This window comes from Brachyistius frenatus, unplaced genomic scaffold (assembly GCF_029030835.1).
Source record: "Brachyistius frenatus isolate BFR_SWC_R1_liver_20210118 unplaced genomic scaffold, ASM2903083v1 Contig_25, whole genome shotgun sequence".
In the NCBI taxonomy this organism is placed as follows: Eukaryota; Metazoa; Chordata; class Actinopteri; family Embiotocidae; genus Brachyistius; species Brachyistius frenatus.
This window is the reverse complement of record NW_027210624.1, coordinates 1,405,524-1,429,644: the sequence shown is the minus strand read 5'-3', so window position 1 is coordinate 1,429,644 and position 24,121 is coordinate 1,405,524. Positions and strand designations below refer to the sequence as shown.

The 24,121-nt window shown below is 42.9% G+C and overlaps 2 protein-coding genes across 4 annotated transcripts in view; one reads left to right on the top strand and one right to left on the bottom strand.

Annotated features, from left to right (window-relative positions):
• The first annotated feature begins 660 nt into the window (after positions 1 to 660).
• garem (GRB2 associated, regulator of MAPK1) overlaps positions 661 to 24,121 on the top strand; it is an 87,228-nt gene continuing 63,767 nt past the window's right edge. The window contains exons 1-6 of one of the 3 annotated variants that reach the window (XR_011310882.1): positions 661 to 1,001; positions 2,373 to 2,513; positions 2,803 to 2,933; positions 3,462 to 4,664; positions 6,002 to 6,156; positions 6,298 to 8,036. Coding sequence is in view for 2 of the 3 variants with exons in the window: in XM_069697979.1 (XP_069554080.1) it covers positions 881 to 1,001; positions 2,373 to 2,513; positions 2,803 to 2,933; positions 3,462 to 4,664; positions 6,002 to 6,156; positions 6,298 to 7,141 (2,595 nt within the window). In the remaining variant the exon portion in view is untranslated. Of the gene's footprint in view, positions 1,002 to 2,372; positions 2,514 to 2,802; positions 2,934 to 3,461; positions 4,665 to 6,001; positions 6,157 to 6,297; positions 8,062 to 24,121 lie in introns of those variants that run through there. The other 2 variants (XM_069697980.1, XM_069697979.1) reach the window with 2 other exon arrangements.
• prkdc (protein kinase, DNA-activated, catalytic subunit) overlaps positions 10,602 to 24,121 on the bottom strand; it is a 33,640-nt gene continuing 20,120 nt past the window's right edge. Inside the window, exons 56-86 of the mRNA XM_069697976.1 lie at positions 23,915 to 24,013; positions 23,421 to 23,631; positions 23,138 to 23,312; positions 22,818 to 23,018; positions 22,491 to 22,606; positions 22,214 to 22,345; positions 21,905 to 22,084; positions 21,481 to 21,689; positions 20,742 to 20,880; positions 20,467 to 20,655; positions 19,900 to 20,124; positions 19,631 to 19,739; positions 19,368 to 19,470; positions 19,117 to 19,279; positions 18,855 to 19,029; positions 18,549 to 18,742; positions 18,135 to 18,318; positions 17,178 to 17,338; positions 16,413 to 16,624; positions 16,235 to 16,322; positions 15,993 to 16,136; positions 14,842 to 15,049; positions 14,601 to 14,668; positions 13,744 to 13,964; positions 13,428 to 13,520; positions 13,012 to 13,101; positions 12,741 to 12,812; positions 12,442 to 12,643; positions 12,004 to 12,192; positions 11,321 to 11,460; positions 10,602 to 10,981 (exon numbers count right to left, since the gene is read on the bottom strand). Of these exons, the coding sequence (XP_069554077.1) occupies positions 10,777 to 10,981; positions 11,321 to 11,460; positions 12,004 to 12,192; positions 12,442 to 12,643; positions 12,741 to 12,812; positions 13,012 to 13,101; positions 13,428 to 13,520; positions 13,744 to 13,964; positions 14,601 to 14,668; positions 14,842 to 15,049; positions 15,993 to 16,136; positions 16,235 to 16,322; positions 16,413 to 16,624; positions 17,178 to 17,338; positions 18,135 to 18,318; positions 18,549 to 18,742; positions 18,855 to 19,029; positions 19,117 to 19,279; positions 19,368 to 19,470; positions 19,631 to 19,739; positions 19,900 to 20,124; positions 20,467 to 20,655; positions 20,742 to 20,880; positions 21,481 to 21,689; positions 21,905 to 22,084; positions 22,214 to 22,345; positions 22,491 to 22,606; positions 22,818 to 23,018; positions 23,138 to 23,312; positions 23,421 to 23,631; positions 23,915 to 24,013 (4,897 nt within the window). The 3' untranslated portion in view covers positions 10,602 to 10,776. The remainder of the gene's footprint in view (positions 10,982 to 11,320; positions 11,461 to 12,003; positions 12,193 to 12,441; positions 12,644 to 12,740; positions 12,813 to 13,011; positions 13,102 to 13,427; positions 13,521 to 13,743; positions 13,965 to 14,600; positions 14,669 to 14,841; positions 15,050 to 15,992; positions 16,137 to 16,234; positions 16,323 to 16,412; positions 16,625 to 17,177; positions 17,339 to 18,134; positions 18,319 to 18,548; positions 18,743 to 18,854; positions 19,030 to 19,116; positions 19,280 to 19,367; positions 19,471 to 19,630; positions 19,740 to 19,899; positions 20,125 to 20,466; positions 20,656 to 20,741; positions 20,881 to 21,480; positions 21,690 to 21,904; positions 22,085 to 22,213; positions 22,346 to 22,490; positions 22,607 to 22,817; positions 23,019 to 23,137; positions 23,313 to 23,420; positions 23,632 to 23,914; positions 24,014 to 24,121) is intronic.

Here is a 24,121-nt window from a genome sequence, read left to right as displayed (position 1 = left end):
ACAGATATTATCTGTACGCAATACCACAGCCTAGTCTTCCGATGTAATGCTCTGACGTCTGCCTTTTCAGTGTTTGTGTGTGTTAGGTAATTTAATTTTGGTATACTTTCTCATCATGGTTTACCTTTTAACATAAAAGCATAAAAGATAATGTCATACATGTGGTTCTCCAAACATCATAGGATGAAGAGGGGTGACGGAGAGCTAGAATGTAAGAAAATGCACGTTATTAGATGTAAACAGTTGAAATTAGTGTTTTTTATTTATTTATTTTTTTAATTACGATTTATAGTCCAATAACTGCAGCACCAGGTACAATTTTTTACTTTGGAATAACTCTTTATTCTGTCTTGTCTTTAAGTTGTCAGAAGCAACAGTGCCCGACTTTACACAAAACTACAACTTCCGGTACGTACTTTTAAAAATACACCTCTCGTGACCAGCCATTGATCTCTAAATAGCTAATTACATCCACGCTTGCACAAAATATCTTACTCTGTATTCCAAAAAGAAGCAAACAACATCACACAGCAACAATAACAGTTTTTTTTTTTGTTTTTTTGTTGGCGTATCGTTCATCCAAAATTCTTTCTTTAACCAAAACAAATGCTCTTATTTTGAAAGAGAAAGTTACGTATTTCCGGTATTTGATGCAGTCCGTCGCGAGCTAAACAAACATGTCTCTGCAGCGTTACCGGACGACGACGGACCTGCACGATACGGAGGCTTCATGAAAAGGGAACAAATATGTGCCGGGTGACATGAAGTGGTCGACGGAGAGTCGCTGCGTCATTTTAGTCGGTTTTGCTCACTTGTCGCCTTTTGTGACCGCGTTGACACACAGCTAGCTCTCCAGCGGGGCTAATGCGAGCTAGCAAAAATGGACCTCGGAACAATGTTGTACAACAATTTAAAAGATGTTACGTGGAGCACGACGTCGTTGCTGTTAGATCAACTCGTCAGCGCTTACAAGTTGCCTCAAATTGTCAAGCTGGATAACGGTTAGTCACTTTTACCACCCCCCTCCCTCCCTCTCCCCCGCCATTGTTTTGTAAAGCTATCGACCAGCTAAGCTGCTCGTCAGCAGCAAAGTAAACAGATGTTTGAAAGTGTTTTTGTTGACTTCTCTCAACTAAAGTTGTTGTTTACGACACGAGGTTTGCACCTGCTGCTGCTTCGTGCAGGTTGAACCAAATAAACACGAAGTGAAACTGCAGTGGTGGAAAAAACAACAACAACAACAACAACAACACAACAACAAAGTATTTAGATCCTTCACTGAAGTAAAAGTACAAATAATTTACTCTGAAAATACTGCACGAGAAGTCAAAGTACTGCATTCAAAACTTGGAGTTGGTAAAAGTATGTAAATGTTATCTGTAAAATGTACTTAAAGTGTTGGAAGTGAAACTTCATCCGATGCAGTTTGACTGTTTCTGTGACTGCCTCGTTAATGTGTGTTTTATTACCACAGTTAATAATTTAATATGATCAGTTAGTTTAATCTGCAGTAATGCATCACTTTCTGTGAGATCTTTAAAAAGTCAACAGTCAGTTTTCATATGTCTTAAGATTATAATAACTTAAAAAAAAAAAAGCGAACAAAGGCAGAGCTGCAGGATAAGTTTGAACCTCAATCACATCACTCAATAGTGAACTTAATTGTTTAATTGAAACATCGTTCCTGTATTATTGTCTGAGGAAACTTATCTGTTCTGCAGTTTTACCTCTCAGGTGTGTCCTGACTTTAAGCGTGTTGATTGCAGCATGTGCTTTCAGATAAAGTCTTTATGATGGCAACGATATATATATATTTTTTCTCGATTTGTTCCCATCACTGGTCACGTTGTGCTAAGTGCTGTTCAGGATTATAGTGGTGTCCTGTGTTTTCAATGATAAGTGCATGCTTTTTTTTTTTTTTCCTAGTGGTATGGATTAGGGCATTAGCCACTGTCCATGGAGGACAGTGGCTTGAGTGTGCTCAGTAATCCAATACCTTCAATTAAGTGGGGAGGCCTGTAAAGCGCACAAATACAGTAGTATAAAAAAAAGGAAACAGTCTTCGTAGTATTCCTCATAATGTCATTTAATGATTTGGCCTATTATACGAGGTGGTTGTGGTTCATTAAAGGGATTTCATGACCCACATTTAAGACAGTCATATTTATATGTCTAATCAGGCTAAGTAACCACATTAAATGCAAAAAATGTAAACTCCAGATTTGTCCCCCTCTCTAAACTTAATAAAAGGCATCTTACTTTTTGCAAGTTGTGTCACAGGAGGTTTTATCTGTTACTCGACAGTTAAGTCAAAAGTACAAAAGCTACGATGTTCTGCTTTGCCAACGGTGTTGTTATCGTCGTCCCTGCAGGTCAGCTGGTTGAAGGGCTCAGAGACAATGACTACCTCTTGATTCATTCCTGCCGTCAGTGGACGACCATCACTGCTCACAGTCTGGAGGAGGGACACTATGTCATAGGGCCCAAAATAGAGATCCCAGTTCACTATGAAGGTGAGACACAGACACTGATATTGTTACTGTCTTTTGATGACGGATCTTTGTCTGTATTTAATCATTATTCACGAGAGCATAACGTGATGTGCAAGTTTTTATTGTTGTTAAAAATTCATTTTGACACGGAGCACGCAGCTCTATAAAACAAATGATTTCCTGTCAGAATCAACAATGATTTCTCCAGGTTGATATGTGGCAAACCCTGGAAGTGTCACAATGCAGTGGAGGATGTGTTGCCGATATTGGTCACTCATTGCCGGCTCGGTGTGTCTTTTTCCTACTTCAGGTCAGTTCAAGCTGCTGGAGCAGGACAGAGATGTCAAGGAGCCGGTGCAGTACTTCAACAGTGTGGAAGAGGTGGCCAAAGCTTTCCCTGAGAGGGTGTACGTCATGGAAGAAATCACGTTCAATGTTAAGGTACATTAAAAAAAAAAAAAAGATTATTCTAAATGATACCATGTTATTAAACCCTGTAAAACTATTGACTCCCAGCTCTGACATCACAAAGAATATATTCACATTCCCAGTTAAAGCTGAGTTAAGGCTCTTCAGACAGCGTAAACTGGGTGTCCTCATGTTATTAAATACCTGTTGCTTTGACTCGTATTCTTATGTGTTCACTTACTTTATTATTTACATGATGTATGTGTTAATTTCAGCAAATAGTAATGTGCAAGGGATGGGTCATGATTTTGGAATTTGTAATTGGTTATTAATAAAAAAAAAATTAAATCTAATAGTTTATTTGACTTTCGTCTCGTCTTAAAAATAGTCTCCCTGGTTTTTACAATGCGTTGTTGGGAGGGTGTTCGAAATACTTGTCAAGTAGTTCCCAGTGAATATTAAATAATATTTTTGTTTGAAATGTCCATTCCTATAATATACTAACTCCTATCTGTTTGTTTGTGGACTACCAGGGTTTTTACTAATGTCGTCTTTTGGCAGATGGCTTCAGGGGAAAGCAACGAAGACACAGAAGTTTACAACATCACACTGAGCACCGGCGATGAGCTGACATTAATGGGCCAGGCTGAGATCCTCTACGCCAAGAGCTCCAAAGAAAAGTCAAGATTCAACACCATCTTTAAGAAGATCGGGAAGCTGAACTCCATCAGCAAGATCGGCCGGGGCAAGATGCCCTGTTTGATTTGCATGAACCACCGCACCAACGAGAGCATCAGCCTGCCGTTCCAGTGCAAAGGCAGGTTCAGCACCTGCAGTCCGCTGGAGCTTCAGATGCAGGACGGCGAGCACACCATCCGGAACATCGTGGAGAAAACCCGCCTGCCCGTCAACGTCACGGTACCCAGCAGCCCGCCCCGCAACCAGCACGACCTCCACCTCATCCGGGAGGGACACCGCTACAAACTAGTGAACATTCAGACGAAGACGGTGGTCGTGTGCTGCATCTTGCGAAGCAACAAAATTATCCCCGTCCACTTCCCTTTCCACATGGCCATGCCGAGGTTTATCGTTCCGGAGGAGATGCTGCTGGGGGAGTTGTGGCTCGACACCATGGTACACCGCTGGTTCTCCTTCTGCCAGGAGCAGTTTGACATAGACGACTATTCTCGCGCCGTCCGGGACGTGCGGACGGACTGGAGCGACGACGGCAAGAGTCCCAAGAAAAGCTGTGGCAACGGCAGCTGCAGCGGGAGCAGCGGAGGCAGCGGCAGCTCCAACGGGTGTCCCAGCCACATGCAGATTCCCAGCTCTTTAACTTACGCCCGAGACGAACTCACCCAGTCGTTCCACCGGCTGTCCGTGTGCGTGTACGGCAGCAACCTGCACGGCAACAGTGAAGTCAACCTGCAGGGCTGCATGACCCTCTGTGGAGATTGGGCTCTTCTGCCGTCTGACAGCAACCCTTCAGAATCCGGAGAGAGCGAGCACTTTTTCCCCGAGCTGTCGGAGACCACGAACCAGCCGCCGGCCCTCAACAAGCTGGACGTCCCCTATGAGGAGCTGTGGTTGGACCACTTGAGAGGTCACATCCCAAAATCCTCTTCCAACGAAGGAATCCGCGGCGTCAACAACGGCTGCGCTACAACAGCTGCCCCGTCCCACCCGGTCACGTGTCCTCTCGGTGCCATACCCGGTTCAGAGGCGCCTCTTACTCCGCCACCAGTCCCACCCAAGTCTGAAGCTGTGAGTCCAACCTGTCACATTTCAACTTTTAATAGTTACGTTTTCAGGCCCGGTTCAATATTGTGAAGTGTTGAAAAATAACTTGTCAGTCGTTTACCAAATTTGGATTCCTGGCCTTCGTCCACATGAACATGTTCCGGTTTTAAAAGCCATAACTTTTGCTGCATTTCCGCAGGAGTGAATGTCATCAGTGTCTGTGAGCCTCTACATCATTTCTCATACAGACTTCACTAGTGTGGTTTCGACTGACGTCAGTCTTACATTACAACACCCTATTTCAGTCTTTTCAAAATGATTTGCAACACATCTGTCTAAGTTGCGTACATCGGTAACTACAAGCAGCTTGCTGGCGTCTACCATCAGCCTGCATATTAGGTGTATTGGGCCCATCTGTAAACTGTAGCTTCTATCCATAGTCTATAAATAAGGGTTTTATGGGAAATATGTAAATTGTAGCATCTTTTAATAGTTTGCATGCGAGGCGTTTAGGGGACATCTGTTCAGTGGAGTTACAGAAAACAACCCATGTTACACTTTGCGTCTCAAAACTGCCTGAAAATGGAACATTTGTACTGTAATGCTTCTTATAATTTTCTTTTTGTTAAAGTGGATCGTTAAAAGAAATATGGTTCAGGAACTGGTATTAAAGTCAAGGTATCGGTATCAGTATCCAATAATTTTGGACAATAGCGAGCCCTCGTGACAGCTTTGTCCAAAGTACAACGTTGAAAACTGTTTACAGTGCAAACAAACAAACAAACAACAACAACAAAAATCACAATTTTAATAAAGCGCTCAGTAATTAATTTTGGCTGAAGATCAGATTTCCTGCAGCACACAGTACAGTTAATTCTCCACACGCCAGCCGGACACAGTAAAATGGTTTGACCTGCTGCTCTCATCTCAACTCTCCCTTGTAAAACTGACAAATAGGCTGACCAAAACAATACCACAGATGACCATCGACTTATTTAGAGTTCTTAATAAATGGTCACATAAGCATGGCAACAACCACATTTAGGTTTTTTTTTCTTTTTTTTTCTGTGTTTTTTTGAAGCGGCAGTGGAGCGTTTCATTTGTAACTTCAACACGGTGTGAAGACAGTGAGGCTGTTATCAATGAAACGAGATGGCGTGCATCCGTTGTTCATCTCTGAATCCATGTAAACTTCGTCACCACCAATAAAACTCCTCTATCGAGAGGTCGTTGTAAAGACTTTGAATGAGTAATGCATCAAAAGTGAGCTCTGATTTCACGAGAACCTCGAAGCAGCCTCGAACACGTCCAGACTTACAGAGTTTGCTGTCTGTTTCAAAGTCGTGTCGTTTTCATCCCAGGTGAAGGAAGAATGTCGTCTTTTGAACGCACCTCCAATCCCTCCTCGAAGTCTGAAACAGATGCCGTCGCTGCCCGTCCCGTCGAAGCCGCGGCAGCAGGACACTCGGTCTCCGAGTCCGACCCTCTCGTACTATTCCTCCGGGCTCCATAACATGTAAGAGTTGGAGCGCACTGGGACTCCTTAACCCAGATGGGTTTCTTTCCCCACATCCTAACATCACGTGATCTGTATGAGGTTGCCTCTTAAACTACAAATTAAACTCCTGTGGTTTTTTTTTCCCCCTCTCTCCGTCAGTAGCGGAGCGTGTGAGCAAGAAGGAGCCGACCCACAAGAGCAAAGCCACGCGTGCTACCTTTGTAACTGGGGTAAATCCAACAGCACCGAGCCGACCGCCTCTTCGCCCACCGCCAGCCTGCTGTCGGACGTCGTGTCCTCCCGGCTGTCTTGGCCCAATAACTTCAGCGGAGGAGAGTCGCGCTGCGCCGACGAGTTCCTCCCATCCGGCTGTCGGAGTTACTACAGTTACCCGAGGAAGAGATCCTTGAGCGCCGCCAAAACCTGCACGTCCAGCCTCGTCGACTTCGACGGCCGAGAGCGCCGCGGCGACGACTTCAGCCTGCAGAAAGCTTCTCTGAACCACTTCGCCACCAAATCTGCAAGTTACAACTCCGAAATGTACAGAGACAAACCGATAGAAGAGTCGAACACCAAGCAGAGCCTCTCGTGCCCCATCCTGCCACCGAGGACACCCAAATCCGGCGCCATTAAGAAGTGCGCCGATTTCCTGTCGGTCTGCGACGGCACGCAGGAAACGTCCTCACCGAGTCCCCACGAGCAGGACGCAAAGGAGATCTACTCCGTCTCGAACTCATTACCTCTCGACTGTCCGTCTTCTTGTCCCGCGGCGGCGTGGCAGCCGCCGTCCAGCCTGGCCGGCATTTCCATCGAAGAGGTGTCCAAGTCTCTGAAGTTTATCGGCCTGCCCGACGACGTCGTTTCTCTTTTCGTGTCGGAGAAGATCGACGGGAATCTGCTGCTGCAGCTCACCGAGGAGATCTTGTCGGAGGACTTCCAGCTGAGCAAACTGCAGGTAAAGAAACTCGTGCAGTTCATAAACGGCTGGAGACCCAAGTTATAAACAGTACACGACACTACATCCTGCTGTAAAGCAGAGGAAGACATGCCTTCAGTATATATGCTATGCACATCCAGCCACAAAGAGTTTCTTTTTGTATTATATGAACTCGTTTCCTTGTTACTACATTGAGGGGGTGAAAGCTGGGGAACATTTCCCAGCACGCTTAAAGTCTGTGACGGCTACTCGCTCACTGAATGGAACCATTTGGCACTTTGACGAAGACATTTCCATGTCAACTACTTTTCGTCCACATCCTCCCGGTGTTCATGTCATCACACACATCCTGGCTGAAGTCAACAAATTTAAAGGAAATCAGCGGTGACGTTGAGAACACGAAGACACAAAAACATAATTTAGAGGTCGGCTTGAACAGAACTTTGTCTGTTCTTCATGAGATAAAAAAAAAAAAAGAAGTGCTTTTTTAATTTGTAAAGTAATTTGAACGACAAGCTTACATCCAAAACATGCTGTTTAAATGTGTCCTATGAGGGACTCTGTTTTTAGATCATTATGGGATGCATTCAGGGTTTTTCTTGAAGTCAGGGAAGCAACATAAAATGCTTCAAGGCCTTTCTAAACATGAATCCAGACAGTTTAAACTCACTACTGGAATGAATGAAGTCCAAACCGAGCTCCCGCCGACACCTACTAAGATACGACAAGGTGCGATCCAAAAGCACGGCAGGTTTCATGCGTTGTTGTGACCGCTGGCCTTCGGTGCCTTCGATGACAGAAAGTCTCTCTGAGACCGAAGAAGGAGCGTCAGGTCAAAGAGCTCAACCACGACGCTTTTGGACATTTGCCGTGTTGTGCACTGGAATTTGTTCCCCGGGGTCAAATTAATTCAATTCAATTCAATTCAATTTGATTTCTATAGCGCCAAATCACAACAGAGGTTATTTCACGGCACTTAACACATTAAGGTCCTTTACAACATTATACAGAGAAACCCAACAATTCAACAATTCAACAATTCAACAATTCAACAATTCAACAATTCAACAATTCCCACATAAGCTTACTACCCACAGTCGACGGTGCTCGACGCGCTTCAAGATTCCCAGCGGATTCGATCGCACCTCTTTCCCGCGTCCTTTTAAAAATCTCCCGCTTTAACTCGCCGTCAGCCGTAAGCTTAAACACTCTTTACATTTTGAAACGGCAAGAATTGGTAAATGCCACGAACCCGGTCCCTGAGCGCGTGGTGTCAGACTGATGTCCAGCTCCTTACAGAACGACATGCAGAGAAAGACGAGGTGAGCTGTGGCATTACTGGGACAAACAACAAGGGACAAACAAACGAGAAGAGCAGCTTCAGGACCAGGGGTCGTCTGCACATCGGTCTGATACCAGGTGAGAGTGACGCCTCAACACCAGTTGTTGCACGAACTTAAACCAACTGGACTTTGACGGCCGTCAGAAATCGCATCTGTATTATACTTGACTTAAAGGAACCATGCCGATAACAAGAAGCCAAATCGGATGATTATCATCTCTAAAGAGCAGCCAGATGTGACGAGAACACTTCTCACGCAACTTCTAATTTCTATTTGATGCCTTTTTTTTTTTTTTTTTTGATTCTTCAACCTAAAATCTAAAAAAAAGTTCAACAGAACCGGAGGTTTTATTCAGAGTGGGCGACTCTCCTCTCGACGTCTAACGGAAAAACTACCACGGTGGTAACGGACCCGCTCCTCACGCATCATGCACTTTGGTAGATTTCAATTGAAGTAATTACAGTTAAGGTCGTTAAATACAAACCTATAAAAGAGTGTCTATTTAGAGAGTGAATGCACTACGTCTCCCCCCCTCCCTCCCCTCACCCATAATGCAATGGTACTACTTGTTCTTAGTTCTCATCGTTTGTATCGTACGTGTCCTCTAACGCGCCTTAACCCACAGACCTTAAAATATTTAATACGATTTCACTCTTTTTTTTTTATTTTGTCTGTCGCCGTGAAAAGCTATTCAGTCGAACAGCTCAGACTAAGTACGTCCTCTCCGGTCTGCGTCCCCCCCCCCCCCCCCACAGACCGCGTTGTGCTATAAAGAAACGTGTTTGTGTCGGTAACAAACGTGTTTTTCTGTCCCCTTCGTTCTGGATCGATGTATTTATGTGCAGATTATCCAGCGGCTCTGGTCTCTCCTCCAACAGATGTTTTCCCTCCTGATACTTTGTGCTGAGGGGGTGTTACATATTTTACTTGATATTTTTTATTTTGTATGGAAATGCGTTTTTTTTTTTTTATTTTTTTTTTTTAAAAGAAAAATGATTACTAATGTTGAGGTTATTTTTTATTGAGAAAAAAAAAAGAAGCTTATGTTCAAATATTTTTATTCTGTAAAATGTGGGTTCTTTTTGGGGCATTTACACACTACATCGACATTGACCAAAAAAAAAAATTATATTAACATTGAGGTAATTTTCCAGATTTCCTCACAACTCTGTCGCAAAATCAATAGTTTTTAAATGAGGAATGGCCCGTGTCTCTGGAAACGATCATTATGTGGCAGTTGATGTCCGAAGAGACCGTGGGAAGGAACGACGAAGCAGTAAAAGGCAACGAGAGTATTACGTGTATTGAAATTGCCGCAGTGTTCATTTCTGAGAACTGTGCATGCCAAAGGACTTCTTCCATCATTTACTTGAATAATTCTGAGATATGAACTGTGAACACTAGACGAGGAACGGCCCACTCCCACTAATCCACCACCGTCAGGCGGTCTGAACATTTTCTGTCGTGGCCATTTCGATGCAAAAAGGCAGCAAATAAACTGACTGTGACACCGAGTTTGACGGCATCACTGAAATCTTGACTTCTGAAGTTACCTTTCGATTTAACTCGTTTCCCTATTTTTGATTGTATAATCTATTAAAAATGGATTAACTGGCGTTTGTGTGTTTGTTCTTCACGACCTTTCACATTTCAGATGAGCAGTTAGTTCCAACATTTCCCCAGATTGGTTGCACAAGTGTCACACAAAACTGGGATGATGAAAGTGACCAATGAGCAGGTGGAGCTTTGTTGGGTTTTAGCAGCAGATTACAGATCAGATCTGAAGCGTTTCAGGAGTGACGACATGCTTCATCCGTTCTGCTTTTGTGAGACCGCAGCAGCTGTTTCCTGCCTCACGTCAAGCAGGTCTCGCTGTTCAAAAGGTAAAAACAAGTTCTGCTTTTATCTGCAGAACTTTTATACGCTCGAAGACTTCTGCAAGTCACGGTTTTGATTACATTTGCATCTGGAAAAAAAACAACCAAAAAAACATGGTGCCTCAGTCATATCTATAAAAATCCCATTAATTTAAGTTCCTCTGACTTTACACTGATCAGAAATGAATGAATGGAGATTGACCGTATTGCTTTCTAAACACTTCGGTACATTTTTATGCAGTTACGTCTAACTTTGATTTCTTCTTTTTGAATAGATAATGATGTCGTACAAACTCTTTGTTTTGACACGGTTTATTTTGAACCAGTACAAAAGATATTTTAGATTACAGGGGTCAAAACAACAATAACATGCCATCAAATTTCCTTACCCACCTTTCCCCCCAACAAGTAAACATCTGTGCGCCTACAAAAACATTTGTTTTGGAATTATTGGGAATGACAACACGGAAACACGGCAGCATCAGATCCACGGCTCCCAGCCCCCCCACACTCGGCCCAGCACGTTGGGGTCCGTGGCCTGGTCAAGCAGACACTCCACCTGCTTCTCCACTGACAAGCCTGCGGCTGGAAGCTTCGCACGGATGTTGTGCTCCTCGGTTCCCCAGGCGACGGACTGCATCCCAGGGAAGGCTCTGTCCTTCTCAAAGCCCAGTTTCAGCTCCTCACTGACAACACAAACAACATCTGATCACACACAAGTTGAATACACTTAACAAATACCATTTTTTTTTATTTTAAACCGATAATTAATTGTATCAAGAAGGTTTATAAAAAAAAAAAAAAAAAAAAGCTTGTGAAGCAGAGTTTAGATTATGAGCAGGAGATTAGTAACTATAACAGATCTCTGCAATAAAAAGTGATCATTGTGTCACAAAGGTCGTTTTTTGAAGCCTTTTCTCACATTACTTTCCACCATATTGATGTCAGTCAAACACAATTACTGTATAAAGTACAGAAATGCTCCACAGCAGACTGGCCTGTCGCAGTAGGACCGGTTTACATACCAGGTTATAACAGCTGGATTTGCTCCCTCTAGTTTCCTTCTGGCAAAGTTGACCTTCTGTAAAGGATACCAGTTGATTTCTTTGGTGTTGACGCTCTCGGTCCACGTGCCTCCTTTCTTCAGCTGTTTCACCTCAAAGTTCTGTGTGACAGAATTTTTTTTTATTCATTAGTAGTGAAGTTTGAAAACAGGCTCAAGTTATTTACTACATAAAGAAAAGAAAAGAAATTAGATTAGCAAAATATGATTAAAGGATTAAAAAATGTACACAATAAAATATACAATACTGTGACCAAGTCCACAAACTAACCACAAGCACACATATATATATATATATATATAACAATACTATCTTGATTTACAGTATGATGAATAACTCAGCACGTTCTGTCTGCATTGGAAAATATATCCTATAAATATAAACATCCTATAAAACTTGAAACTGCACAAAATCTGATTTACATTCCTTCCAGTAACAGTGCAGATGGAATCTATTTGATCTCATGCTCCGTGTAAATGTCCGATCCTCATCAGATCAGGAACAGGCTGCAAAGAGGGCAACGAGTTCACGTGTGAACATACTGATCAGATGATCTGCGCTTCTTTCTCTGTCTACATCTGACATTTAAAATAGTGTCCAGAGTCTCTCTGGTCAGGAGAAGCCCGAGCAGCAGCGACGGTTACCTTCCAGTCCAGCGACGGTTCCTTGACGAACACGTCCATGGTGTTGAGCAGGAGGTCGGGCTCGGCCCTGTAAGCTCGCAGCGAGTGCACCATGATGCCCTGGATCAAACCGGACTCCTTCAGAGGTTGCATTAGATTCACAAACTGCGGAGTCAGCCGGAAAGGCATGAGCTCGGGCACGGGGAGGAACTGGGAGACAAAGACGAGATGGACAACCTGCTTCACACTGATACAACGGGACAGAATCATCTATCAACGATCTAATTATCTACGGTTAGGATTTATATTACATTTATACAATGGCAATCATCGTGTCAACAGATTTTTTTTAGGATATTTGTTGTATAGTTTCTGTGAATATATCATCTCCCCCTTCATATAATAATAGTTTTACAGTTACTTTGTGACCCACATAAATGTGATCCCTTATTATTTTACCTGTGTGGCGGAACCAAATGCATGACCAAAGTCAATGCCGATCATGCCTCCTGTCTCCATGTTGATCATGAAGTTGGAGAGGTGGCGGTCTCCGATACCCAGAATCCAGTGGCTGACACACAGCAGAGCGTGAGAGCTGATGAAGTGGGAGCGCAGCGACAGGAAGGCCTCGGGGCTGTTGCACATCTTTAGAAAGGCTCTCCTGGAAAGTGAAAAAACAAAAAAAGAAGGAAAGAACACGTTTTATAGCAAGTGTTGCCCTCCAGGAGAAGTTGTGCTGTAAAGTTATTTAAACTTACTTGAGGAGGTCACTGGGAACATGCTGCAGTACTTTCAGGAAGCTGCTGACCGTACCGGCACGTTTGGCTTTCCTGCCGAAGAATAAAGTGTGAGGTCACGATTGTCTGATGTTTTAGAGTTGATAAAAATGTTTTCCCTCTGTGGTAACACCTGATCTTAATACAGACCATAATACATGTGGTTTCACGTCACAATAACGTTCATTTAACTCAGTTGTCATGACGGCTGGTTGTAGCCAGTTTTATATGGACAAGAATTCGGTAGACTTACTCGTAAGCCTGAGCATACAGAGGGACACCGTCCATGCTGGATTTTGGAGGTTTGAAGGTTGAGAGCCAATTCTGGTAGATCAGAGCACAGCTTGAAGAGAAAAACACCAAAATGGAAATATTACTGAGATTGTATTGAGGTGATACAATGTTTTTTTTTTTATTACAATACTTATTAAGTAATCAGACTGCTTGTTTTGACTGCTGACTGCAAAGCAATATTTGGATATTTTTCCTTTGAAAGAACTCAAAGCTCAAAGTTTGTATCTTGGAAAAAAATATGATTTAAAAGTCTTTTAAAAAAAAAATCTATTGAAATAGTACAGCCAGGTGTTTGTAGCGCTGAAGATGACAATTCATCTTCATCACTGAACAGTGGCATGACACCAGAGGTATTACGGTGAACAGTGAACGTACCTCTTCGCCCTCTCCTGCTCCTCCTCAGTCATCGTGTTGTACACAAACTCTTTCAGAGTACTCGTATTTTCCATCCATTCAATGAGACCGATTCTGTGAACACAGTGAAGTCAGTTTCTTGGTTTTTTAAATTCTTACATTTAAAAAAAAAAAAAAAAAAATTCTATAATGAGTGTGGAGCAGAATAGGTCAAAATAAACACAATAAGATAAGATAATGTTGGTAAATGAGGGAAGTAGACGTCGCTGTGTAAGAAAATAGAACCAAATTTGATCCCGTGCGTGATGTTAACTGAAAGGACAGAGACACTCTTCACCTGGTGGTTATAGGGATGACTTGATAGGTGCGGAGCTGCAGTCCTCGGTTTGTGCACGACGTGTCATGACTCAGCAGAATGTTCATGACGGCAAACAGCTGCTCGATGCGTTGGTCCTGGCGGAGGTCCTCGCCTCCTTTTACCAGGAAGGGGTGGTCCTGCTCGTCATCGCCGCGGATGATCAGACGCTTGGGACGACGAATGGAAGTCATCACCTTCACCTGCAGGGCGGAGACACGTGTTAACTTGCTGGTGAACCCCTGAAGGGATTTTACATTCACACACAGGACGATAAAAGACCATCAACCAGGGTTGCCACTCAGGCGCTTTCATTTTTAGTCACTTCGCCAGATAGAAAAGTTGAATTTTCATGACCTGTATTGAACTAAAAAACAGTCGCCTTTGTGCTGATCAGACAAAATCCTCCCACAACTTTACATCTGGCTTTTCTCAATCTTTGAAGTCGTTGTTTTGTAAGCCAAAGCTGTAGATTTTTTTCCCGTTCCTGACATGTTTGCCTTTATTAGCAGCTACAGGAAAAAGCACATCTGGACTGACGTGATTGTTGATGAGCAGGAAGAAGATAAAACCAATCAGGAAACAAGTTAAATAATTCTACTGTATGTAGAAGAATACTTCATGGAAAATTGTGACATTTTGATAAATGGCAACTAAAATATAAACATGCTACGAACATAATTTCATAACATGCCATGACTTGGCCCCCAAAAAATGATCAAATTGCTTGACTTTCCATGTCTGGAATAGAGTTTTTATAATTCCCTGATATTTCATAAATCCCATGACCAGCGGGAACCCCGACTCCTGTTTTACACTGAAAGTTGACGAAAACCTACTCTTTCATCAAAGCCAGTGATCTTGGCGTGGTACTCTGGTAACGGTTTAGATCTGCCGTCGTATTGTCCTGCAACAAGAGGAAAGAAAACAGCATCATCAGGCAACAGAATAATAGTTGTTTCTTGTTGACTGAGATGAGTCATTAATACTCAAGGCAGCAACTACAAACAACTCACAAGTGTTCAAGCAGAAGACTCGTCATTCAAAGAGCTCTGGTTACCAGGATTTCTACGGACTGACCTGGGATCTCCAGCTCGTTGCTGAAAGCGTCTGCTTTGAATCCACTCAGCCAGGGCGAGTACTCCTTCAGGTTCCCCGGCTCCTTCGGAAATCCACGCATGGATGCAGCCAGCTGGTTCACCGACTGGACAAAACATTTGTCTTTCCTCTTCTCAAACAGCTTGCTGCCGTCAGATCCCAGCAGCTTCTCCACGTCTTTGGAAAATTTCTGCAATTTAAACAAGACAATAACAGCGCGGCATTGAACTTTGTGGCTTCGGAGCTGCAGCTTGTTGAGTAATTTCAGAAGTCGAGTCTTTTCTCACTGACTGCTACTGTTATTATTGCTGGTGTCATAACTGAGTCCCACAACTACCAAATGTAGGACGAGATTCTAAGTTTGTTAAAAAAAAAAACTATAACTAAATAAATAACATTGCAAATACATAGAATTAAGTTAAATTACATGATTTAGTTCAAATAATAATAAAAAAAATATTCTATTCATTCCTCAGTAACTGAATTTGTTTTCCATTTGTTTTAATAATTTTTGACACACAGTCATTCATCTATTTTCCCTGGTAACAATTATTTCTATCACATGAAGAAGTTTATTTATACATGTATGGTAATGAGATGAGTGTGTAATATCTAAAGCAGTGATTCTGCCAGAGTTTGTGGACGTATGTAACACCATTGAAAGAATTTGAGAGTAACTAAACATCCACTGAGCACTCGCCTTCTCAGCTAGCAGCAGCTAACCGTCATTACAAAACGACACCAGCCAATGAATGTGATGTTACTCAGCCATGTGCCACACTGAATATTGCTGCTATAAAATATTCTAAAGAAGAGCTTCAACATTTAACATCAGCTTGCAAACTGATGTATTCAGTTTTACTTCTGACTTGTGAAACTTTTCACAACATTTTGTCAGTTTTTGGTGCTCCAGACTCCAGCAGGTGTTTTACAGGTAAAATCCTCTGGACTGGAAGTGAAGCAGGTTGGGTTTGGAATAAAGTGAAATGGAATTTAGATACGTTGTACATATACAAAAGCACAAACTTCAATGAAAACATTAGAAAAAAGATGTCTTGGATATTTGCATTTGGCATTTTAAAATGAATAGAGGATAAAAAAAGAAAAAAAAAAGAAGCATAAAAAGGACAAACCTGTATGAATTTCTTGCGGAACTTTCCGTGACCGTCGGTGTTACGATCCCCGAGCAAAGAGCGCATCTCGTCGTACATGTCTCTCATTCGCTTCTTGTCAAAGTTTGGTTTTTCCAGTTCATTTTTCAAGCCTTCCCACCAATCCTGTTTGGACCAAAGGACAATAATCAATGTCAGGCTGAAAAAATACAAAACAAAAGGAGGCGGCTTGTTTACTTCCTGGTTGAACTTGAACTCATTACCTTGAAAATCATCTCAGGATTTGTGAGCTGCTGCAGAGCATCCACAAAGTTCTTCACAGCTGCTCCCATATCCAGCAGACTCCTGAGTCTGAGGACAAACACACACAATATTCACACACACTTTTACTATCAAACGAAGCATTCATTCAGTTTTCTTCGAGACAAAACACGAGTTTACCTGTTGACGAACTCCTGCTGCTGGTGTCCTGCAGCCGAGTCCTCGAACTGGTAGTTCTCGCCGCTGATCATGAGAGAGTAAACCAGAGCCTGAGGGTAGCACTCTGCTATCTGCCTGATGCAGTGCTGCACTGCCACAGATTCATGCTTATCCAGCAGGGCGACCAGTTGGCTGATCCAGCCAATCAGCATCCAGCAGGGAACTGACATCATCTACATACAGACAGACAGGTCTGTCACCGTCAAAGCCAAATGAAGACTCCTCATGACAGCACAGATGAAGAGTTTTACTTCCAAAACTCCACAGTGTCAGTTTAATCGTCATTTTACGGTGTTGTCTAATAAGATTTAATAAATAAACAACAGTGTGGTTTCCGCTGTAGATGTGACGATACTTTTTCTTTTCTATGGTTACTTTTTGAAATAACATGCATGTCAGTGATACTGTCAGTAAACCGTGTCTACATCTCCACAAATAGTGAAGGACCAACACAAAAACAAAGAACCGGTGCTATAAATCAAAAGAGTGACTTTATCTACCGGCCAGAAAATCATGTAAAAGTCTGTGTCAGCTAGAAATACATGCGTGTTCAGGAAAACGTGTTATTAACTCCCCGATCTACATTGAAATGTTGAAAAAAAAATAAGTAGTACTATCTGCAGCCTCTCGAGTGTCAAATACCACTAGATCCTACATTTATCAGCTGTACTGGACTCGTAAAGCCACACTTGTATAAAGTCGTACCGCGTGTGAGGATAAACTGACCTCTTTCGTCATGAGGTCCAGCGTCTCCGACGGGTACATCTCAATGATCTGGAGCAGACGGGGAAACTTGAGGCGAGCTTCCTCCGAATTCATCTTCAGTGCTTTCAACATGCTCTCCACGACATGAACAGGCAGAACCAGCAGGTCGGGAAACTGGTTCTCTGGAACCAAACACAGAAACCAGGGTGATGAATTGCATCAATCTGAGGAAGCCCCTCGATCTCGTCCCTTAATAGACGCGTCACTTCCCTCTCTGTTAGCGTGGAATAACAATCGACCTGGAGCCACATGACCATATACCCAACCCACCTCTAGCGCTGTTATGTGTGTCTGTATATGATCTGTTTTAAATCCACCCGGTAGAAGTGTTTGTTGAAGGTGTTTCATGTTGACCCTGATGACCTTTAAGTTGTTCTACCTACTGCAAGTGTTATACTTTGATCTGTCATTCATCCAAAACTAGACATTTTCACAATTCTTTATCTTCGTAAATTGAATTTCCACAAATAAAAGAATATATGACAGGTGCTTTCGTGGTAAGCATAATTTGAATAAAAATGTGAAAATGTCTTGTTTACTGTAAAATGATCAATTCATGACGGTTCTGAGTTCTTTGACCTTCATCCAGTACCTGCTTTTATACTGGTTACATAAAATGTCCAAAAACAAACAAACACCTTATATCAAAATGTATATAAATATTTAGATGATCAAATTATTCCCAACTTTTTATTCACTGTTTTATGGCACATTTTTCTTCGTTTGATAAAAGTATCAGGAAAGTCAGCCAGACTTGAGTCCAGGACATCGCAGCTGTAAGTCAGATCCTTGTGGTGCAGTTACAAAGAAAAAGTGCCTTCTGTAAGCAGCTTTAATTGTTTTGAGTTTTCATGTCCTGTAGTTTAAACAGCAGACAGTCTTTAATAAAATTCCCCAGAATGCTCTGTGGTTTCTCACCGGCATCACTCTGCTCCTCCTCTCGCAGCCGCTTGTCACAGAAATTCGCCAGAGCCATGTACGTCTCGGTGATGCTGCCGGTCTCCACGCAGTCCTGAGAGTAAGACTGAAGCTCCTCATCGGCCTTCCTGGTGGCTTCACACAGCAACTTCAGCGCCCGTAAGTGCAAACCCTCCTCCACTTTCTTCAGGAAAAAAACCACAACATCCTTAATGACGTCATCTCTTTTTCATTTACAGAGAGTCTTAATACATGTTTAGAGTTCCATATAAAACCACAACACAGAGTTAGCAGGACACAATCAGCTGTACGCGACCAAGTCTTTAAAAGAAGGTAAATAAACCACCTTCTCTCGTCCAACTGTGCAGTTTATTTTGCAGTAAATTTGTGACTGATATTGTGAATATAAAGTACCTTCGGATCGTCAGAAGGCCACGCAGCACCAGAAAGAGTAACAACGGTCTCTGCTTTGTCAGCTTCAATAGTTTCCAGCACTGAGGGGCTTCTGCTCACAGCGGTGGCCAAGATGTGGAAAGATGTCCCCTGGAGGATCTTCTGGTATCTGAAAACTTTAGCCGTGGCACTCGGACAGTCGTCCTGAAGGTCCTCTGCAGAGAGAAGAGCTGATAAGAGACAACTCAACAGGAAACAAGATGATCTGAGGGTCCATGTCTTTAATATTCGAGTGCTCTAAACTGGTCGGTCCTTTTCCCTTCTTACCCAGCAGTGGGATGGTCTTCAGCATGGTTCTGATCTGCTCCACGGGACCCTGAGTCTGGCTCCGTTTGTGGCTGTATCGGCTATAACTGTGGACCCACCGCAGCAGCCAGCCTCGGTTTGTTTTGGCTTCTCTTTGAAGTTCCTTCAGCAGTTTGTTGGTGACCGGGAAGTTGTTCTGAAAACAAGATTAGCAGTCTAAGATGAGTCTGACAGGACGCCATGGGACAACACAGACAAACTACCTCCCGCACTCCTTCCTCACCTGCTTCCATGCGCTGTCGGCCATTTGCAGCTTCATGTTGAACTTGCAGTCGTTTACTAATGTCTCAATCTCTTGTGTCGGGTCGTCTGAACCGTCCACCTCCATGCTGTCACCGGGGGCGGGGCCTCGCAGCTTCTCCATGATCTTGTCCAGAAAGAAGCACCTGAACCATAGAGATCAAATTTAAAGTTTCGTCAGCTTTTCTTTTAAAATATTTTTGTAAGCAAAGTCTTTAATCCTGTTCTTCTTACCGAGACGTGATGATGTCATCCCAAACGATCACTGGATCCACTTTAGGATCAGGATACCGCTCAGTCCACAATCTGATGAGGCGCTTGACGGAGCTCACAGACACTAAAGGATCAATAACATAAATATTGTTTTATTCAAAGTATTAAACAAAGACGGTTGCAGGAAATTTATTCTGAACTCTTAAAAAAAGGGAAGAATACTTTTAACTGTTCATTTTATTTGGATATTCATTGTTTGAGTTTTAAAGACAGTGTCTACCCACCCTCTCCTCTGATGAACAGCAGGAAGTCCTGGATCTCGGTCAAGGCCTGCACTGACTGCAGAATAGTCAGGCGGCTTTGAGTCATCAGTGTGTCCACACTGGAGTAACTCTGGGTGAGACGAACACAAAACGCTGTCGTTGAGACCCAGATATCAAAATATTTCTGCGTTTTCTCTGAGATATGTGTAAATACGACATGTACGCTCAGTATATATATATATATATACGGATTAATATCTATCTTTGTTGATCGAAAGCTTCTAACAGACCTCCATAAAGAGCTGCATGGCGTAGCTGGTGTAGTATTTGGCCCGGTCGTAGTCCTCCTGCAGGATGTAGAGCAGGCTGAGCTCCTGGCTGTACTGACTCTCCAGCAGCTTTTTGCGCTCCTCCACCTTCATGGCTTTGTCGATGAAGCTGAGGAGAGTTTGGTTCCTCTCGCCCAGCTGCAGCTGCTTCAGCATGCTGCGGATCATGTGCTGCAGGTACATTTTCTAACACACGGCCAAGAGACTCATGTCAGCACAGCATTCAAGTCTGTTTGAATGTTTTCTGGAGATCGTGGGATTTCTTAAACTGAATAAATACCACACACAGAAACACAAAACTGCTTTGCTGGTTCAATCTTGTTGTAACTAAGCTATCTGTTGTAAAAAGAAATCCATGGACTCGTGTATTTTTAAGATAGCCGTGTTACCGACAATGTACAGTTGACCAAACAGGTTTCTTGGTCTGAACTACTTGTTTTTATAATTTGGAATTAAAACGTGGAGGATGTCAGCTGTCACTGGTAGATGGCTGATACTTCCTATGCTGTTAAATGTCCCTTGTGTTACCTGGTAGAGAGGCTCGGACCACATCTTCTCCAGGTCGGGTGGGGACTGTTCATCTATGTTCACAGTGGAGCAGTACTCAAGAGACTTCCACTTAGTCAGATGACTGTAGGCCTCCAGAGCAGCTATTTCCCAGAAGTGCTTCTCGGAGTCTGTGGGTTCGCCATCAGGCCAGTCCTCGGTGTTGAGAGCCTGTCGGTCAGGAAGACGGTACACGATTTTAAACGGTGCTGCACCCGTCCATCAAAAGTCATGGGAGAAACCAACGACTTACACACCTCGTTGTAAAGGTTCACAGCTTCCGCAAAGTCGCTGTTGGCTTCAGCTTGAAGCGCAGCACAGGTGACCGACTTGGTCCCGACTTTACCACCAAAGATGCCGCGGACAACATCATAATCCTCCAAAGACCTGTAAAGCCTGGAGAGCAGAGGAAACAAACTGCACGTGAAGCACTGCGCTTAACGAAAGCAGATTCAATCATCCACGTAGTGTAATGAAGGTCCTTCAGAGCTGCTGCTGTTCTTACAATGAACCACGAACACTGAAGCAAACAGAGGAATTTGGATCCCAACTTGTTCTACTGTGGATGAAGTGAAAGCTTTGCTGGCTGAATCATGGAGGAAACTTTCACCACAGCTATGAAAGAAACTGTTTGATTCCTTGTCCACATGGTGTCAAGCAGCTCTGTGGGGTTAAAGGGCAGCAAACTAAACACTAAGACATCTTCGGTGAAGTCAACATTGGGTGTCCAATTACTTTTCGCCTTCACTTTGGACTGCATATCTGTTGTCTTACCTTTTAAAACTAAACAAACTTCTTTTTGAGGACTATTTGCTTGGAAAGTGTCATTCTTTAAAATAAATGGCAACAATTTGACATTTTGTTATCTAATACAATAAAAATTCATGCATTTAAAATATGTTTTGGGGCCAGAGTAAACACTGTAGTATGTTATTATGTGCCCTCAGCTATGAGCTATTGGTGATCGAGCCAGTATGGAGGTAAACATTATGATACCGTGCGAGGTGGATCCATTTATTGGTGTCTGGAGGGATTTCTTTGCGTCCTCGGGAGCGTTTGGCAGGACGTTCATCGGGTCCGCTGGCATGCAGCAAGCCCTCCTCCAGCAGCAGGATGCCCGACGGCTGCTGGAGACTCATGAGACAAGTGGAGCTGATGTCTGCTGGATTGAGCTGCTGCAGGTCCTTATGCTGGTAGCACATGTCCTAACAAAAGAACCAGCAGAGTCTCAACTCGTCAGCCTTCAACCTTAGGAATTATAGTTTTGAGTAGTTTCACTCTGTCTAACATAAAATATGAGGTGTGAGTCAAAAAGTTCAAAGACGGTTCCTGTTTGGTGCAAACACACCTTTAATGTGCTGCACATTAATGTGCACCAAGCTGGAGGTTCATGTGTAAGTATCCCAAAATAGTTTCCCACCTGCACACATGTGATGAACGGAGGGAAGCAGAGCGTACTCTTGCTCAGGAACGTGTTCATGTTGCACCGCAGCTCCTCTTTAATCCTCCCGCTCTCCTCGGGCTTGTGTTGCTTTTCCATTTCTTGGAGGATGCTGGCAAACAGAGAGCTGAACAGCTGCTTGGCTAAAATTGGGTCTCTCTGGAGGAGACATACAATGAAACAAAATAAGATTAATCAAAAAGGGATCAAATGTTTGTCTACTTTCATGCTGAGGATTTCTACAACATACATACTTGGGATTGGCCCAGAAAGCAGCGTCAGTCCTACCTGTGCTAGTGCTTGAAGAGGGGCGATGAGACTACTGTACGGGATCTGGATGTCTGGAAAGTCTCCCACTCTGTAGTTACGATACAGAGTCACCTGAGCCTCTTTTCTCAGCCTCTGATCAGCTTTTTCTTCCTGTGGGACGTCCAACAGAACCACTGCTGGTTAGAGACACTCACAGGTTGGAAACGTCAGTGACAGTAAATAAAGCAAAGCAGCATTTCATGTTTAATGTGTGTTGTTTGATTGGCTCCTGGTGGAGCCCCAGTCTGTTGGATACCTTTTTCTGCCTTTGATGTCGGATCTCTTTTTGTGCAAAGCTCAAACTGACTTTGTCCTGATCCTTCAGAAATCTGCGTCTCAATCTCAGGATGTTATTACGTCGCTCATCTTCTGCTGTTGACATAAAATGTAAAAAAAGTCCCATTTATAGCATCTGAATGAAAGTGAAATGTTTAACTTCTGCATATAAAACCAAAATGTGTTTGCTGCAGTGGTTATTTCGTATTTTACTTTTCTCGCTCAAATTCTTAAACTGAATAATCCCTTCACAAGTCAAACTGGTCACATAACAGGTCAGATTTTCCTTGTTTTCTTGGACACTCACCTTTTGTGCGACTGTCCACCTCATCTGTTGCTGCATTCAGGCGCCTCAGGCCAAAGCCTTCCCCTACCGGTCTCCTCGAAGTTTGTCTCTCTTGTTTCTTATCAAACACCAACAGTGATGATAGTGACTCAGAGCCCAGTGTGTACTCTGCTAGTGTGTCCACACTGCTGCCTGTCAGCCAGTTATAAGCAGTACGTCGACCTGGGAAGAAAAATACCAGTTTTACCTTGAAAACTAGACCACAATGGAACTTTTCTTGAGTTTGTGGACCCAAAATTCACATAAATATCTTCGTGAGTTAAGTGATTTAGAAGCAGTACCTGGTGTTTGGGTTTGGGAGAACTGTAATGAAGTCTGGGTGGCTCTGATCTTCCCCTTCATGGATCCAGACTGGGACGCTGCTGCACTCTCTGGACCTTGAGAGCTTTGGGTTTCAACAAACATGGGAGTCATGACTGTACTCCTGAAGCGCCAGTTGGAATCAATCACATAGTCCTGCAGAGCAGAAAAATCATCAGGCACCTTAATAACATGCAAATCAAAATCTTAAATTAGCTCCTTTTTTTTTTTTTTTTGTTCAGCTAATTAAAATGAAATGCTGACCTGGAAGGTGCACTCCGACAGAGGATACTCGAACATGTTTCGTGTGAAGTCGGGACTCTGGCTGGTCATTTCCAGCAGCAGATTGGTGGCCAAGCTTAGAAAACACCGTTCGATTTGACAGGAGTACAGAGAACGAAGCACCATCAACATTCGCTGGAGGGTCGCTGTGGGGAGGCGCTTCTCCTGACTCCAGAAGTTGCGAACGTAAAGCCTGAAAAGATAATAAAGAGGGGGAGGATCTGTTTTAGATAACTAACATTCTGTATCTTGCACAAATCAGAAGGCAAAACACAAAATAAGTAAGAAATAAATATAAATTTAATTATATAAAGAAGAAATTCAAAGACCACAATAAAATATTAGTATGACAATAATAGAAAATCAAAAATGTACATAATTGTTTTAATACATTAGACTGAGAAATCTTGTGTTAAAAACTAGTTTGGGTTCAATCAATAGGTCAAGTAGGGAAGCATGAAATAGTTGATGCTTACTGAAGGCCTTGGTTTTCCTCTGACAATCCCTGAAGCAGAGTTTCTTTAGCTGCATTCAAAACCTCTTGTGAGGTGTCGTCTTTCATGCTCTCTTCATCACTGGAGTAAAAAACAAAACAAGATCACATTATTAATACAGTCAAGAGAAGCAAAAATACTGAAACATTACTATATTTTGGACTTAAATAAGAGGAAAAAGAGAGTACA